Below are 17,862 nucleotides of genomic sequence, written 5' to 3' on the forward strand. Positions count from 1 at the left end.
ATAGTTAACTGTTATTCTAGTAACCCTATAACCAGGTAACTCGTATTGCTCCTGTACCCAGAGCCCAACCACTTCCGTAACTTCCGCAACTCAGAAATGTCTTTATAGGCTTCAAGTCAGTCTGAACACACTGAACAGACATGAGGCAGAAAGAAGAGGCGACTCCTCCCTTTTCTCTACTTATTGTATGTTCTTGCTGCTCTGCCTCTATAGCTTGAAGTGCCATGTTCTGTAACTCAGCTGAGAGAAGGTATCAAGAAAGCAGATACAGAAACTCCAAGAAACAATTCAGAAAGAGAACAGGGGGATAATTCTCTGTGCCTAACATCCGCATGTCCCATGAGAACCTGGTTTTGTTCTTGTACCACTAAAGTGAGAGTCCTGCAACTTAGACCTACTCCTGGCACAAAAATACCTGGTACAAGTTCAACAGTTTTCACCAGTTCTTTACTGAAATCAACTGAAAAAAAAATACAGGCACATGCAAATTTATATGCCACATTCAAACACCTAAAATGTATCACACGAAGCCACACCTAAAACAGCAGATATCTCTGATGCAATGTTTTCCATAAAGAGATCAGCTGTGTTTTTCATGAAATAGTTTTTAAGCAAGGAATTATTTTTGGTTGTGGTAATCTATTTCTAATTTCCCATCAGTCTTTTTCCTAACTCAGAAGTCTTACACAGAACACATACGGTATCTTTTATTACTATATATGGACTAAATTTTTGCATTATGATGTTTTTCAGGAAGATGGCACACATCAATCAGAAATCCAGCTTATTAAAAAATATAGGTACAGGTAGCAAAAGATAATCACAGATAATATCACCTCTTCCTAAATGAGCTTATCTGAGTTTCTCATACATACAATAAGATTCATGAAGTATAAAGTGTAGTAGTATAATGTATAAGTAGCCAATTTTGACTCCTATCATACAATTTGGATAAACATGTACTTCTGAGAACACAAAGCTCCAAATATCCATGTGAAATGATTAGCAGGAGTAGGCCTCCACAAAACAATTTCAAACTTCACTACAAGATGACTACTACTACGTAAAATACATTTATACAAGAAGAGTAACCTGGAAGAAATCATAGTCTTCCAGAAGATGCAAATCTGTAGACTGCAGATTCCCACCATGGAGTTTCACACAGACTTAAGAAAATATTATGGACCTCCTGATGTTTTCAGTAGGATAGGAAGAAAATCCAAGAACTTCTTCCTGCAGTGAGCAATACGCTGTGGTTCAGATTATCCTAGAATTGCTCCTACCAATATAGCTAGGCCTCAGAACAGAATTTCTCACACCACTTTTAATAATTTCTTTACTTTTTATAGGATTTGGACTTGTATTTTTCTAAATTGCAGTGGTTTATTTTGTGAAACAAACGCAGATTATATCTCAAACAGCAAAAAGCTGCATCAAAGAAAACAGCTGTACATTTAAACCACCAACAAGCATTTATTTTTATAGCATTTAAAGCTTTGAAATATTTGTATTACCAAGTATCTCACCACAATAAACAATTATTCTATCACTATTAAAGTTTCTTGTTTCATGTTTAAGAAACGTACAATTGAGATACACACTAGAATGTAATACTTCATTTTCTTGTTAGAATATAGAAACATTTTTAAAGTAAAAATGACGCAGTGCTGTAAACTAAATCAATAAGGACTCAAAAGAAAAAGGTTTTACTTCTACCTTAATTCATGGCCTGTCCCATGACCTTGGATAAAAAAAAACATTTCTCTGCAGTTCTCTTATCACATATTTTGCTAGCCACACTTTATACTAAAGGAAACCAATATAAATACAACCTGGAATTTAAATCCACAGCCAAGGAAAGAATTCTTTCCTGCAGACTTACATAAACGCTAGCAGGTATGCTGCTAAAGCTAATTGATTTCAAAGCAATAATTCCAACAGTACAGGATACAACAGTATCAGGGAGAATCTGACATGATGACACAAAGTCTGAGCTACAAGACAAAATTCAGATTCAGGGCAGAAATATGGCTACTAGAATTTGAGGCATTTTGTTGTTAAGTTCTCTTAATAGACTCTTGACATTTTGGTGCTGCCTTACCGATTTTGTACTAAATCAACAAACTGAGCACAGCTACAGAGTAAAATCTATGCAAAACTTACACAGAAGTGCTAGAGAAGGAGAGGCTTGAGGGGTTTGTTTTAAACAGCTTCCAATTAAAAAAAACTGTCAATTTAATTTCACTTACATATACATTGTAAGTCTTTAAATTTATTTCAAAAACTACCAAAAAACTCTGCACTTAATTCAGCAAAATTTAAATAAGTATTTTAAATAGCTGGATTATAGAGTCATACAGAACACTATTAATTCTTTTCCAACTTTTGTTAATTTGCACCCTCAGAAATATCAGAAACATTTTGTCACATTATAGACCATATGGATTAGAGAAATGATGCGTTGCAACCATAATTCTACTAAATCACAGATCCCAAGAAACTTGAGGGGAAAAAAGTTAATCACAAAAAAGCCCTGTAATCAATGTTCTAAAAAATTTGCTTGCGCTCAGAATCTGCACTGAGTTACTATTTTGCCGCTTTTGGAGTCTTATGAAGGCTCCACAGATTACGTGTGGGTATATTTTTTAAATAAATATAAGAACAGGAATATAATAATTAGTATAATGGTGTTTCTCAAAATAAACCACCTATGAACATGGTAACAAATGAACTATAACATATATTTTACTACCTACAATATTACAAGCAAGATTAAAATTATTAACACTATGGGATCACTTACCACAGTATACACAAATCCTAATATATGCAACAATACTTCCTAAACACCTGTCTGGAAATGGGGATAAGGAGAAGTTCTGATAGGAGACCACAGGAATATTTGTCAGTATTTCATGTTTTGGGCCACTGCTACTGGGAAATGTATTTTATAGCTGCTAACATCACCATGCAAGAAACACTGGCAACTTTTTCTTTTAACTCCATTTCTTATTTTAAATCCAATTTCCAAATGATCGAGTGATTCACAAAACTGAAAAAGTAATACTGTATTTTAATTGGATTTCACTGGAAAACTTATCAGTCATTTAGCTTCTCAGGGTATTAAATTGCTCCCAGTTTTCTGTTCCATTTGTTGTACATGCTTCTGATACACTTATTATTCTTGTGACTGCCACACTGTTAGATACTGACTCACTACATTACATTCTTCCCTTTCTTATCTGCCTCTTATATATCGCATGTAAGTAAAAGAAGCACAAATTCAGATTACTAGAACTCAAGATCGAGCATCCCCAAAATCTTCAAATTGCTTTCTGTTAACAGCTGCTCAGAATTCCCTCTATAATCTAGGAAATATAAAATTAAGACACACAGTCTCCCCATGCAATGGAAAAAAAAACAGCAGAAGCACATAGGACAATAAGCCTCCCATTTGCCAGTCATTCAGAAGTATGTCTAAGGTATGACAAAAATATAAGCTAGAAGTTCACTGCCTCTGATGTGACAAAATAACACCTGGAAGGATGACTGAAAACTGGTCAAACAGATCATCCCACCAGGCTGCTGAAGCTGCACGCACCTTAGCAGGTCTGGCCTTGCTTGCTCCTTGATCTGTACAAGTGCCAGAAAGACCAGAAGCCCAAGACAAAATACACTGCCTAAGCCAAAGGTTCCTTGATATCGATCAGTCCTGAACTTTAAAATTAGATAGTCCTAGAAACCTAAGTGTGTTAAATGTTTTAGAAAGCCTGTGAGGAAATCCTTGAGTTTTCAGTATGCCACCTTTATCTATGCAAAGGGCATGTTAACCAAAAGACACATCTTTGGGACTGTGTCACTACAGTATTTTCTGAAAATACTGGAATGAACCTTAACAGCACAAAGTGAACCAAGTAACACACAGGAGCTTCCATATGGTTAAAGAAGGCATTCAGCTGAATGCTGATCCTGTAATCCAACTCTACCTTGAAGAAGGTAAAGAACAAGCAGCCAGAAAAAGATGACCCTTGATGTCACTTGTAGCCACCACCTGTAGAAGAACGGAAAGAAAACAACTCTCACGATTCCCTTGCGGGTCAGAGATGTCCAAGGACTTTCAGGTTTCGCTTTAGCAAAAGCAGATCCTTTAAAAAAAAGAAAATAGATTTTGATATACTTCACTGTTATGGCAAATAACATCAGTTGTTTAGTAGAGGGTAGTTGAGAGAGTTATTTAAAGAAGCAACTATTAAACATAATAATTTTAATAAATATCATACTTCTACCATTTCACCATCTCCTCAATGAAACCTCTGTGTAAATTGTTGGTGCCCTCTTGACTGCCATTATCAGGAACTTCTACAAATATCTAGATTTTGGAATGTGTGAATAACAAAACATTTCTCAGTATGTAAAAATTATTTAAAATTAAATTATTAAAAATTATTGCTTCACTGAGGTATCGAAAATTTTCTGAAGCAAAAGAAAGTCACATGAAAATTCCACATGCCCATGCAGGCACAGCAGAGGGATCTAAACATCAACACCTGTAAATTGCTCCAGCCGTGTCACTCAGCAAAATGGAATATGGTTGAGAAGTATAGAGGAGAACTAGCCCCAGGAGCAGGGAAGCCTCTCCTTCTATAGAGTTTTTCATTTCACTCATTCAAATGTCCTTTCTCTCTCATATCTCCATTTCTTTTTCTTCCTCTATATTCCCACTTCTCTGGCAGCTAGAAAACTGCCTAACATTTACTTAACAGGAGTGTGACTTAAATTATGGCAAGGTTACTGCTTGGAAAGGGCAACTCCTGCATGCTGCTATGCCATCTCAACCTTGTTTACAAGTAGAACTGGCATTAGTGAGCTCTGTGCTAGCACAGATGAAACACTGCCAGTACTGGAACTACTTTAATACCAACTTAGACATCCACACAGAGAAGTCATTTAAAGGCTGTTCATGTATATCACTATACTGAAGTGGTGCACTGCTGTTCCTGAATTCCTACAAACACATTTAGTTTCCAGGTTTTTTTAAGTTCAAATGTCATTTGATTTTGTTTCTTTCTCTCACATTCCCATTTCTAAAGCTACAGGGTTAGGCAATGTGATAAAAGCTGGTCTGCACACCCCCAGAGGACCTCAAAGACACAATGGCAGTAGAAGAGACTCATCAATGGAGCTGTCAGCACAGCATTGAAGGCCCATCTCCCCAAGCCCAGAGCAGGATAGAAACACAAGGGCAGACAGGAATACAACTCATAGAAGGAGCACTTTAACAAGGCCCCTCCCAGGGCTGTCCCAGCAGAGCATCCCTAAACATGAGCCATTGAAAGCTCTTCAGATCACCTTTCAGAGGAACGGGCAATACTTGAATTTAGTACTCTGAGTCTTACCATTATTATACTAAACTCAATCAACACATACCAATATAGGCACACTCGTTAATTTGTTAGTTATTGGGTTCCTGAGCCAAATGAAATGCATTATTATACAGTAGTTACAAGAACTGTCATAAGCATCCAGCAGATTGAGGGAGGTGACTCTCCCTCACTACTCTGCTCTGGTGAGACTCCACCTGCAGTACCGCATTCAGCTCTGGGCCCCCAACACAAGGACATGGACCTGTTGGGACAAGTACAGAGGAGATATACAAAGATGTTCCAATGGCTGGAGCACCTCTGCTATGGAGACAGACTGAGAGAGCTGGGCTTATTCAGCCTGGAGAAGGCTACAGTGAGAACTTAGAGCAGCTTCCAGTACCTAAAAAAAGCTGACAAGAAAGCTGGAGAGGTGCTTTTTACAAGGGCATGTAGTGACAGGAGAAGGCGGAACGGCTTTAAACTGAAGGAGGGCAGGTTTAGATTCGGTATTAAGAATAAATTCTTTACTATGAGGGTGCTGAGGCGCTGGCACAGGGTGCCCAGAAAAGCTGTGGCTGCTCCATCCCTGGCAGTGTTCAAGGCCAGGTTGGACAGAGCCTTGGAGCAACCTGGTCTAGTGGAAGGTGTTTCTGCCTGTGGCAGGGGGGCTGGAATTGGATGAGCTTTAAGGTCCCGTCCAACACAAATCATTCTGTGATACTATGATTATGGGGTACAGCGTAAAGGGAGCTCAGATTGCACAGAACTTACTATGGAATGTTTAGGGAAGATGCAAGGAAAGGACAAAAGAGAGGCTTAGGTTATTTAGGGAGGAACAAGCGTGGGGAAACTGATGAGTAAGGAGATGAAAAGGACTGGCCAAGCACAAACAGCTGCTGCTTACGATACTGCTTGTCTGGCCGTGCCATGTGCCTGACCAGCTCAGTCTGTACTATGTTCTTATTAAATTCCTTTAACTCTCTCCAGGGGCAGGGGCAGTCTGCTCTGTGCACAGCACAGAGGGCTAAGTGCCAGCACTGGAGTCAGACATGAGAACAGGAGTCAAGGGGCCATTTGTGTGTGGTGCCAGCAACCTGAGCAAGCACGGTAGTGCTAGCAGAGGTCAAGCCAGGCTCAATGGTGAGGGAGTAAAGCAGCCCGAGAGCAAGGGCATGAGTAGGTCTCTAAAGGCAGTCTCTGGGTGAGAGAGTACCTGTGTATCTCTAAGGGCAAGAGCAAAGCAGCGTGCTTTGGTTAAGAGACTGAATTCAAAGAGCACAACATGGAATGGCTTCAGGAGACTGTGCCGGCTGCTGGGCTCATGGAAAATAACGCTAGTCATGTTTTTCTCAGCCTTCATGAGGAATAAGGGAAATTATATAAAGATAAAAATAAATGGAGACTAAAGGCTTTTTGAAAAGTCTCATACTGTCTGACCTTCTCTTGCCGTTCTACTATTCAAAACAGACATGAAATATTCAAGGCCTATATGTCTTTTTTCTCTCCAGAAATTTCAACGTAGCCTTTCCTCTAGATGCCACAAGATGAGGAAGACATCTGGATACTTGGCAGTGGGAGCTTTCTGAACTAATAACTCCACGACTTTGATCCATGACAATCCATGTGCTCCTTTTTTTCCTAAATCTATACAACAAAATTTAGATCAAGTTTTTAAGCCTTCAGTTTAATCTAAAGGTCACCTTATAATAATGTTTCATATCCATCTTCTTTAAGAGGAATTATGTAGGGTTTGTTGCAGGGGGGTTTAGTGGGCTGGGGTGAGAGGTTGTTTAGGTTTGTTTTATGAAAGCTTACCGATACATTCTTGTTATAAGACACAGGATGGCATCTATTTTTACGCTCAGAAATTCAGCTTTTTCTAGCTCAGGACCTACCTCTTACAAGATCAACATCTATGAGGTCTGGTTTCACATGTCCTGTTTTCTTTGGTTTGTTTCTCAAACCCTGCAATAGGCAAATACTATCAAAATACATTCCTGCAGATGACAGGCATTATGAAAGAAAAAACATCTGTGTGGTCAGTAATTGTACTTAACCTAAACTGCTAATGAAAATTCACACAAACCTGTCAAATTCATAGATTTAAAGTACAATAAAATAAACATTCTAAGGAACAAGGCACAATAAATGCCTTTTACACACTCTTCAACTGAAATAAAACCCAACCAATTACTGACCCATAAGGTAATTTTTCATACAGTTAAGCACTGAGCACTCATCTCCCATGATCTGGGATTATGCAGACAACATATGCACACACTTGCAAGAATTAGTAATACGTTTCTATTAGGTTTTCAGAATTTTTAACAACAAGTTACTTTTCTGAATCTCTTTTCTCCTTACATGTCTAATTAAACTTCACAAAGTGCTTAGATTGCAACTCCTTCATTCCAAACCTAGATAGAAAACCATGTTGTAACGCAAGAGCAAGCTCCACTGTCAGAAATCCAAACTCTAGAAATCTATTGATTTTTTTCTTACTAGTGAATATAGATTAAGCTGTAAAAAGAGGGGAAAAAAAAACCAACCCACCACACAACAAGAAAACAGGAGGGAGAAAAAGCAGCTTATTTTGTCCTTTTGTCCTTTCTTCACTGAAGAGCCAAAATATCTTGCAAAACTTTAACATTTGTTTTAAATGCCAAAACATGATGCTGTACCCTCAAGGTTCAGACAACCGTGAGTTTATTCCAATCCCTTCAGATTAAGCTCTTGATCACATCAGCCAACAATGGCTGCTCAGAGTACAATCTGTATAGAGCAAAATCTAATATCTCAATAAATATTTTGGGTACAAATAGAACTATAGTGGAAATGGTTTAGCTGTTTTCATTCAAAAAGCAGTTAAATCCAGTGGTGAACTGTAGAGTTCCATCACTGTCATATTTCATCCATGCTTAAAAACATTTATTACTTAAATGCAAACATTAAATTCAGATGAAAGCATAAAAATTAAATTATTATGGATGAGAGCAGTATCAGTGAATCTGGAAATGTTAATCTTCATAGGAACTATATCAAGAAAATGGTGCAGATAGAGTGCAGCTCAGTATTTCTCACATCCAAATTCAACTGGATTTACTTTTCATGCTGAAATAATAATTGTGAGAAAAAAAAAAAAAGCTGTTCACAATGAAATAGATATAGAGCCATCACCTGATGTGTCTATTAGAAAAAATGAGAGTTTGCTTGAAACAAAACAAAATTAACACATAGAACTGAAACATGGATAGGACAAAATGTGCTCGGAGGAGGACAATAGAGAAAACCAGTTGTCTGTAGAGTTACGCACTGCAAATAGCTTGACACACAAGATTTTTACAGAACAGCAGTCTTAAAACCACAGTAATTTTACGTGGAATGAGAAAACAAGCCCGTAATTAAATTGGAAATTACTATAATTCCAGAACCATCTACAGATTCTTCTGAAACCTTGCATGAGCCACACTATTGCAAGAAAATATTTAAAATCTTAAAAATAAAATGCCGAATGATGCAATAACTTCCAAATGTGTTACTGCTTATGGGCACAAGTGTTTTCTTGACTGCCTAAATAAAGATCCATGTGCCTCTTAGAAGAAATAACCCACTGGAAACACATGCACAATCCTAGGAAAATTTTACCACTGTGGCTAAAGTTATGTTTTCATTTTAAACAAAGAATTCTGCAAAAAAGTAAGCCAACAGTATAACTTGATGCATCTTTTTAGAGGAAAAGAACTGGTGACACAGTCTTTAAAAATTCCATTGGCCAAATCTCAAACGCTTTCATCAGTGTCCATGGACTACACTGAATTGGTTCTTCTAATTTTTGCCACACAAAGTAAATGAATTCCATTTACTCAGGTATAATTCCTCTACCCTCTGCATCACAAATACCTGTAATATATGTAGAAAACAGAAGTGTTTCAAACTTAATTAAAACAAATATTTATAGTGTTTCATATCCTTTGGGCCCATCCAGCTAGTTCGTACAATCTCTATTCGGCACCAGCAAAAATAAAGTTTAAATAAAAATGCTTAAACATAGTTACTATTATTGTAAAATTTTTTTTGCACAGACTTTAATCTTGTTACACTGTTATACTTCTAACTAAACTGTAAAGTTATAGTATCAGAAACAGCTTTTCTGCTAAAAATAGTTTAGATTTTTAGTATGGTTCATTTATAAACAGTACTTAGTAGCTTTGAGATTAAAGTGCTAATGCGCAATACTTGAATTTAGTACTCTGAGTGTTACCATTATTATACTAAACTCAATCAACACATACCAATATAGGCACACTCGTTAATTTGTTAGTTATTGGGCTCCTGAGCCAAATGAAATGCATTTTAAATAAGCACAAGGTGTTATCTGCAATACATTAATTGAATAATGCCCTATTACACAGTAGTTACAAGAACTTCTGTCAGAAGCATCCAGCAGGTTGAGGGAGGTGATTCGCCCTCTCTATTCTGCTCTGGTGAGATGCCACCTGCAGTACTGCATTCAGCTCTGAGGCCCCCAACACAAGACACATGTGGACCTGTTGGGACAAGTCCAGAGGAGGGACAAAAAGATGATCAGAGGGCTTGAACACCTCTGCTATGGAGACAGGCTGAGAGAGTTGGGCTTATTCATCCTGGAGAAGAAAAGGCTATGGGGGGAGACCTTAGAGCAGCTCCCAGTGCCTAAAGGGGCCAACAAGAAAGCTGGAGAGGGGCTTTTTACAAGGGTATGGTAGTGATAGGCCACGGGGGAATGGCTTTAACCTGACAGAGGGGAGACCGAGATGAGATCTTAGGCAGAAGTTCTTCCTTGTGAGGGTGGTGAGGTGCTCGCACAGGGTGCCCAGAGAAGCTGTGGCTGCCCCATCTCTTGCAGTGCTCAGGCCAGGCTGGAAGGGGCTTTAGCAATCTGGTCTAGTGGAAGGTGTTTCTGCCTGTGGCAGGGGGGCTTTATGGCCTCTTCCAACCCAAACCATTCTGTGACTCTAATTCTAATTCAATGCATTGAAACCCATGCAGTAATAGCACACTTCTTGCATGCAATATTTGAAGGAAAAGCTTAATTGCAAGAAAACGTTAACTGAATTAACTTAACATCATTAAGTATGACATAATATACAATCCATAAAACTATTGCATTTTTGATTGATTTCTTTTTCTCCAAAACAGTTTAGCAATGTGGCAGACACTGATGGCACTGTTAGTTAAACCAAAATGCAAAGAACACTGTTAAACTGCTTGTTCAGAGAAACAAAGCCTGAGGTACTTACCAGTCTAATAAACTGTACAAAACAATGACAGCGTCATAAAGGAGGAAAAGTAAACTGCAGGTATAAGGTAACTAACTGAAAGTAAAGAGAGCTCAGATAACTGACATTAGAATTCATCACATGGAAAAGTGAAAGACAGAGATACTAAAACAACTAAGCCCTGGCTTAAGATAACTGAAAATAAAAAATATGTACAGAAAAAAATATACAGAAAAAACACAGAAAAGATGCAGCACACTAAATGCTGCAGTTATTAATTATGTAAAATAAACAGAGCATAGTATGCCAGTTACATTGGTTGCTTACGCTCCAGGAGTCTAGTTTTACTTTACCAGTATTAAATACCACATACATTGTAAACCTCACCAGCATACACAACCAGACAGCACTGCTGATAGCTAGCCAAAAACAACCATTAAAATGCTTTATTATTACCTTTATTTCTCTTTGCTCTACTGATTTTTCCCATATTTGCTGATCATATGCCCCGATCTAAAAAGAACACACACACAAAAAAAATCTCCATTAGATTTTAAAAGACATTGATCAAACAAAATCAATCAATCAAGCTTCAACAAGATAAGCATGAAAACAGCAGTTCCTTGGGGAGACCTATTTACAAAGAAATCTTTGTCTTCTCCATTCCATCTTGGCTGGACTGGACCTAGGTAACCTTGTAAATGAGCTGTGATAGAGAGGAGAGGAGAGCAAGATGACAGCCTCAGCCTCCTCGCATGACTTGTGTGAGTCAGAGGACTGGAACACCAAAGGGATTCCAGTCTACAAGAGCAGACCTACAGAAGCAATACTGATACAGTCTTTCAGTTAACTTCAGAGAAAATACCATGCACATCTAGTAGAACCCATACCTTTAATTAACTTATTTTTGACACCACCTCCCTCTATGCTTCCCGTTCCACTCCACCTACTTTTACAGCTACACTGTTTTTAGCTTTATCTCTTTAGATTGCACAGCAACAAAACATATTTTGTTGCTGTGCAGGATGGTAATCAACAGGATTACAGGGCAGGGAAAACTAAATAATATAAAAAAACATCGCTCTTCCCACTGAAGCAATGATGAAAAATGTTCATAGTAGACCTAATCCCAAATTTGTTTACTCTCATTAAACCTCTAGTCTATTTACTCATGAAACTCTTCTAAACGTCTGAGTTCTGTTTAAATGTAAGTTTTTAGGTAAAAATTGGAATACAAGGGACTTGTTTTCTCCCAGGCTCTAATCTCATCAGAGTATCATAGAAAACTTGGTGTATTTATAAGAGCAGAACCATTGAAAGGCTAAAGGTTGATCCTGCAAGCATGTATTAAAATTCTATCACTAAGAGCAGGTGTGATGAGTTCCAGCATTTTAAATAACCATCAATACAGGTAGTTATAATCAACTTAAGAAATTACTGTGCATTTGTTTATACAAGAAAGCCACTCAACTACTGTCATATTTTGGAGAACAATCACCTCAAGCTTCAGGAAATTCACGTGAGTTAATGACAAGTCAGTATATGAGACAGTATATCCAAGTTCTGCAAGATGTCATCAAAGATCATCAGATTGCTTTGAACCCTGCACAAACAGTGTTTCTAGATAATATTCAGTAGTGATCTTTTTTCCTGTGTCATTTTTAAAACCTTTCCATCTCATTTCTACCTCGACCTATACACGTGTGTGCACACACTGTTACACATCTTGAGTCTGATTCATAACATGGGCACTGAGCAGTTAAGAGAGACAGAGGAACTTCCTGAGACAGAGTCCTTTACTTACTGCAGAGAGCTGATACAAGCAGCTTCATCTGGATGCCTGAGAGAGAGTAGAGCCCCTGCCATGGGAGCAAACCTGCTTAAATTCAACCTTACTGCGAGATCATGGCTTCTGCATCCAGTCCACACACTGCAACAGAAAAGGCCCAAGCACGAGTGCAGACACCATAAACATTGTTCTGATTTGCCTTTACTGTTTCAGTCTCCAGTGTTAAACTAGAAAATGTTAAAATTTTGAAGAAAAAAATTTATAAAAAATCTATTTGTTTTTTGATAATAATAATACTTTGCGCCTCTCTTTTGGAAAAAAATGTAGAGTGTGGAAAATAATTAGGGAGTCAGGCACTGTACTGGGCAGAATAAAGCACTTGCTACAATTAAATTAATTAAACAAAAGGAAGTTTAAGAGCTAACTCCACCTGGATAACAGCCAGCAATTAAAAAGTCACTATCTTGAGTAACCACTCCACCCAGACATTTACATCTGATTGTTCTGGCTTTTTCTCTAAGTACATTTTAAATGAAATTTCAGGCCTTCCTGGTTTTCCTGAAATTTATTGAGAAGAGCCCTAAGTGAGGTTTTTGTGCTGCATAATATTGTGTCCTTCCCGCCGCGCTTCCAGAAGAGATTTCTTTCTACAAAGACAGAAAAGGGGATGCAAGTCTGGCTCCCTCCCGATTATGCAAGAAACAAATGCGGAAGGAAGCCTTTGTGCCAATAAAGCTGTAAAGCAAACTCTGTATTCCTGATTCCATTTATAGCTGAAACTGGTGTAGAGTTGAAACAGTCTTTTAAAAGAGCGTTCTTCTTTTAGACAAATAACCGACTGTTTGCTAAAGGAATTCTGGGAAAGAGATCCCAGAAGACATCTGGGGCAAGGAAGTTGAATGATCTCAAGTTTGACTTAGTTATGCCTTCCTACAAAAATTTCTTCTCCCTCAAGGCTAGGTAGCAGTTTCCCCCCAAAGACAAGAAGTAGGGATTATTCCATTCACATTTTTCTTTTAACACTGCCCCATAAAGCAATTCTTCCAGCAGGAGGTACAATGAGACAGCCAAACAACTCTAAGGGAGATGGTCTTTTAAAACTGTTTTATTAGCCCATTGGGTCTGGCCAACCCCCTCTGATCAACTTCATTAAAATCTGAGCACAGGGCTATTAAGTAACATCATTCTGTTGCAAAGTGAAAAGAGTTAAAGGGATAATTACATAACTATAGAGAGCAAGTGCCATTACCATCTCTCACATTTTTTTCAATCTACCTAATATCATCTGTTTATGTTTTAAGAAAGATTTAGAAGCACTTCAGGGCACAGGTGTTGTGCTCAGCACATCAAATTTAGATCTGATACTTCATTTCCTTGCTCTCCATCTGCATAAGCATCACTGTATACTTCTATCCAATGTGCATCAGAAGGAAATCCATGAAAAACAAAGGTCCTTACAAAGTACCAGGCTGGAACACATTATTTCCCACATCAAACAAAAATAGGTAGAACTAGTGTTGCTGAAACAAGGCAAGTAAGAAACATAGGCTTTTTTTTTTTTTCTTCTCTACCTTATGTCAGGAAATTAGAGTTTGTGAAATGTATTCATTAAAAAACATGTGAGTTCTTGCAGAATTCATTGGAAAGCGTTTTTCACTGACAACAAGCTAAATTATAACACATAATAATGACCACAGGAGCTAAACACCTGTATGAATTCAACAATGTAATTTGTGAATGAGAGAATTTAATACTAGCAGACCTTCCCAGTTTTAAATACTTGAGAGCACACTCAATTGCCACTTCAAAGAGGTTTTATTTACAAATATTTGCATCTAAATTATGTTTCATGTAAATTTAAGTATTCAGTTGTCAAATATTTGCATGTGGACTCTAGCTCTTGGCTATTTGTGCTATTCTTTACAATTGTACATACCTGCAGGACACTGAAAAGAAGTCTAACATCTAGCAGTGCCAAAGAAATGAAGCTCTAAAGGCAAATAAAATGAAGCAATAACCTTCCAGAGATAAGATCATACATGCTTCCAAGCTGAAGAATTTAAATACACACAACAGTTGATCAAAGCAAGCTTTCCTTCTGTATGTGACCGTCCCTAGGGCTGCTTCACAGGTGCTCAAGCTTCCCATGCCTAGAACTGTTAGCTCAACATGAAGACCTCAATCAACTCAAGTTGTATAATCCTGAACCCACCAACATTACCTGCAACTCTACTGCAAGTTGTGCAGTATTCCTTAAATGAAATTTAAAGTACAAAAAATACACAGGTGCAAAAATGACTCATTTTTTAAGTATACAACAATAAATAATGCTTTTAAAATCTGTTCACAACTTAGTGCAGGACTGTTTGCACAAAAGCTTGTCACTGATTGTTTCAATCTATCAGTCCAGTCTACATCTGGCCATGAAATCTTTTTTTTTTTTAGCAAACTACACAATATATCCCAAATTTAACCTGATTTATCACATAAATTTATTCTAATTTAGTTTATAAAATACCTTATCAAATAGGATCTTAAATCTGCCAGAAAATAAACTAATTAAAAAAAAAATCTCTGTTGAACTTTAAATAATTTGTTCATTCAAGTTAGATACAAGCCTGTCCTATAATTTCTGAATGTAATTTTCACCACCAAGCATCAGTAACACAATCCTGTAGCAGGAAATTGCTCAGTAATACGTTACAGATACAAAAACCTGTGATATAACTTCCCTGTAGCAGAACTAGACACTCTTTCATATGCATTTAGTTTAAATCATGCATCCCAGGCTTCCTCAATGCTCTGTCAAGTCTATCCAAACCAGCTACCTCTAAAAATGTTCAATTCTCAAGACACTGTGCCTCAATAAACACCTAGTAAAGAAGAAAGGAATTCTGGTCCTTTACGTACTTGCAGAATCAACAACCATTCTTCAAACAGCTATTAATTTTTTTAGTATTTAAGGGATTACATGCAGAGACTCTGCCAGTCTTCTTTCACAATGGAAAAGTGAGAGCTTAGCATCCTAAATTAACTGAGCATGATACACTATTAAACAGGTTTTCTAGGGGAAAAAAAATGTTTCTTTACAAGTCATTAATTGCCAAAAACAAGTATTAACTTTTATGTGACTTGACATGGGATATTAAGCTATACAATTACACACTGGACAACAATAAACTTATCTGAGAAAGCTAGCTCTTTACTGAAAGATTAAATGAATCTGAGATCCTTTTTAAATGCAGACTCCTCGTAATGTTTTATGCATTTAAGAGATACGTGCACCTCTTGAAATTACCTGAAATAACAGCACTTACTCCTTCCAAATCAAATACCTCAGAACAGAAACCATTTGATCACAATTCTTTCTGTATCTAAAATTTGTTTGGCACCTGTACAGTTTGGTTTTATAACACTGACAGCTATTAGCCTAAGTAAAAAGTTAAGCTATTTAAAACACAGCCTATTTCTACTCCAAATAAAGCCCACTGCAAAGGTTTTCTGCACCACATAATATCTCTCCCCAGTGTCTTTCTCCTAACAACCCATATATGCATCAAGATTGAATTTGAGCTTTGTGAATGACACTGATATTCACTTTAAGCTAACGTAGTGATGGTATCAACCTGTAGCCCAATACTCACAAGACCTTCTGATTCTAATGGAATCAATCAATATTTCAGGAGACATTTATAATTTATGACCAAGCAGACTAGCAAAGATTATAATCCTAAAAATACATAGTATTTCCTCCTGGATCTTAAAACTTTAATGTGTATCAGTAATGAAACCTGCACGTTAAGCTTTGCTCTTTGAAGCCTCTAAACACTTTTACAAGGAACATCACAATTGTAATAAGAAATCCAAAAGATACAAAATACGGAGTTTGGTAAATAGAAAACAAAGTTGCTTCCTTGGACTGTCTACCAATGAAATTGAGAGTTTAACACATTATTAAAATACTTAGTGTTAAAATATTGGCTTTATTAACTGTTACAGTCCAACAGTCTTCATAAAAGTGGACTGGACATTTCACAACCTTTCTGGGGTCCTGTCTCAACAATCGGCAAACCTCACATTAAACATTTTTATTCTTATATCTAACCAGAATTTCACACATTTCAGCTTGTGGTTATTGCCCCTCATGCAATCCCTCTGCAGCTCTGAGGAGAGTGTGGCTCCATCCTCTCCATGGCCGCCAAAGCAGCAGTTGCTAAAGCAGTAAACTCTCCCCTTTGCCATGTCTTCTTAAGACTAAGCAAACCAAGATCTCTCAGACTCTTTGTACATCACAGCCCAGTTACTCTCCAAGTGTTAAGGATTTAACACCTCTGCAACACTATTTTTTACACAATTATGTATGTTCACAAAACAGAGCAGCCTCAAGACATAACTGAGTAAAGGAAACCAATCTGACAGCCTCATTACCCAATGTAATTCCCTGAAGACCACTGAAAATCTAGCAATTTTACCAGCATTGCAACTGGGATTTTAAAACAGCACTGCCCTTACACCCCTGATCATTTCCACTTCCCATGGCACACTTTCTTTGTGCCAGTGCATTCCTCCGGGTGGCAAAAGATAAATCAGACCACTCAGGAATAGAAAACAAAATGGAAGGTTATAGTTTCACAAGACATAACGAAACAATTAAAGCATCAGAGAATCCCTCTCAAGACAGGGATGTGAGCTCTTTGCTCTGTCCCTTCACCTATTAGATAGGTTCAGCTCCTTAGTCTTAGTTATAACTGGACTAATAGGTTGAATTTGGTCAGGGGACAAGTGCCAGAAAATCTGTGAGAAGGCAAAGGAAGCATACAGCCAACAGCCAGGCAAGACTGAAGCCTGCTCCATTCAGCCACAGAGTCAATTTTTGAGTGACCTTCTGCACAAGATTCAGAAACTTGAGTTTTGTCTCACCAAAATGAGCTGCTGAAGGCAATCCCCAAAGATTACTCAGATGACAACTTCACTACCAATCCCAGCACTACATGGGAGGAAACTCTTATAAATAGACTTCTTTTTTTTTCTCCTCAGTGCTTTCACAAACAGCCAGCTCCCACACTTGTCAAGTTTTAGCAGTTGAAGGCAGACCTTTCTGAACTGATACAGTTTCAGCATCCAAAGTTTAAGGTAATAGAGCCATACAGCCCAGTCATTTGACAACAGCTGCATTTGGTGCCAGGGTCACCAATGCATCACATGAATTCAGCACCAAGAGGAAATCATGTGATTTCTGGGAATAACATAAATTGTGTTGTTTCCTCCTTTACTAACTTGGCAGTATAATCTTGGACTAATGAGCTGTAAAACACTGAATATTACAGATCTTAAAGCAATGCAATTAGAACTCTAATTTAGTCCTTTAAAGCCACTAGAGAGAAAACATCTCATTTGTTTTATTGTGCCCTTTAACAGCCATACCCAAGGAACACCCAAAACAGCTGAAAGC

At 37.6% G+C, this 17,862-nt stretch overlaps 1 protein-coding gene across 4 annotated transcripts in view; it reads right to left on the reverse strand.

The window, feature by feature from the left end:
* PHTF2 (putative homeodomain transcription factor 2) overlaps positions 1 to 17,862 on the reverse strand; it is a 67,401-nt gene that overhangs the window by 30,095 nt on the left and 19,444 nt on the right. For 3 of the 4 annotated variants that reach the window (XM_061467341.1, XM_061467337.1, XM_061467338.1), the window contains exons 3-6: positions 11,078 to 11,134; positions 10,643 to 10,654; positions 7,259 to 7,328; positions 3,987 to 4,145 (exon numbers count right to left, since the gene is read on the reverse strand). In XM_061467341.1, coding sequence (XP_061323325.1) covers positions 3,987 to 4,145; positions 7,259 to 7,328; positions 10,643 to 10,654; positions 11,078 to 11,134 — 298 coding nt within the window. The remainder of the gene's footprint in view (positions 1 to 3,986; positions 4,146 to 7,258; positions 7,329 to 10,642; positions 10,655 to 11,077; positions 11,135 to 17,862) is intronic. The other variant, XM_061467339.1, reaches the window with a different exon arrangement.

The sequence above is a fragment of the Pezoporus flaviventris genome, unplaced genomic scaffold, assembly GCF_033815535.1.
Source record: "Pezoporus flaviventris isolate CSIRO_AGI_PZ_B2104156 unplaced genomic scaffold, CSIRO_AGI_Pfla_v1 ptg000045l, whole genome shotgun sequence".
Taxonomy (NCBI): domain Eukaryota; kingdom Metazoa; phylum Chordata; class Aves; order Psittaciformes; family Psittacidae; genus Pezoporus; species Pezoporus flaviventris.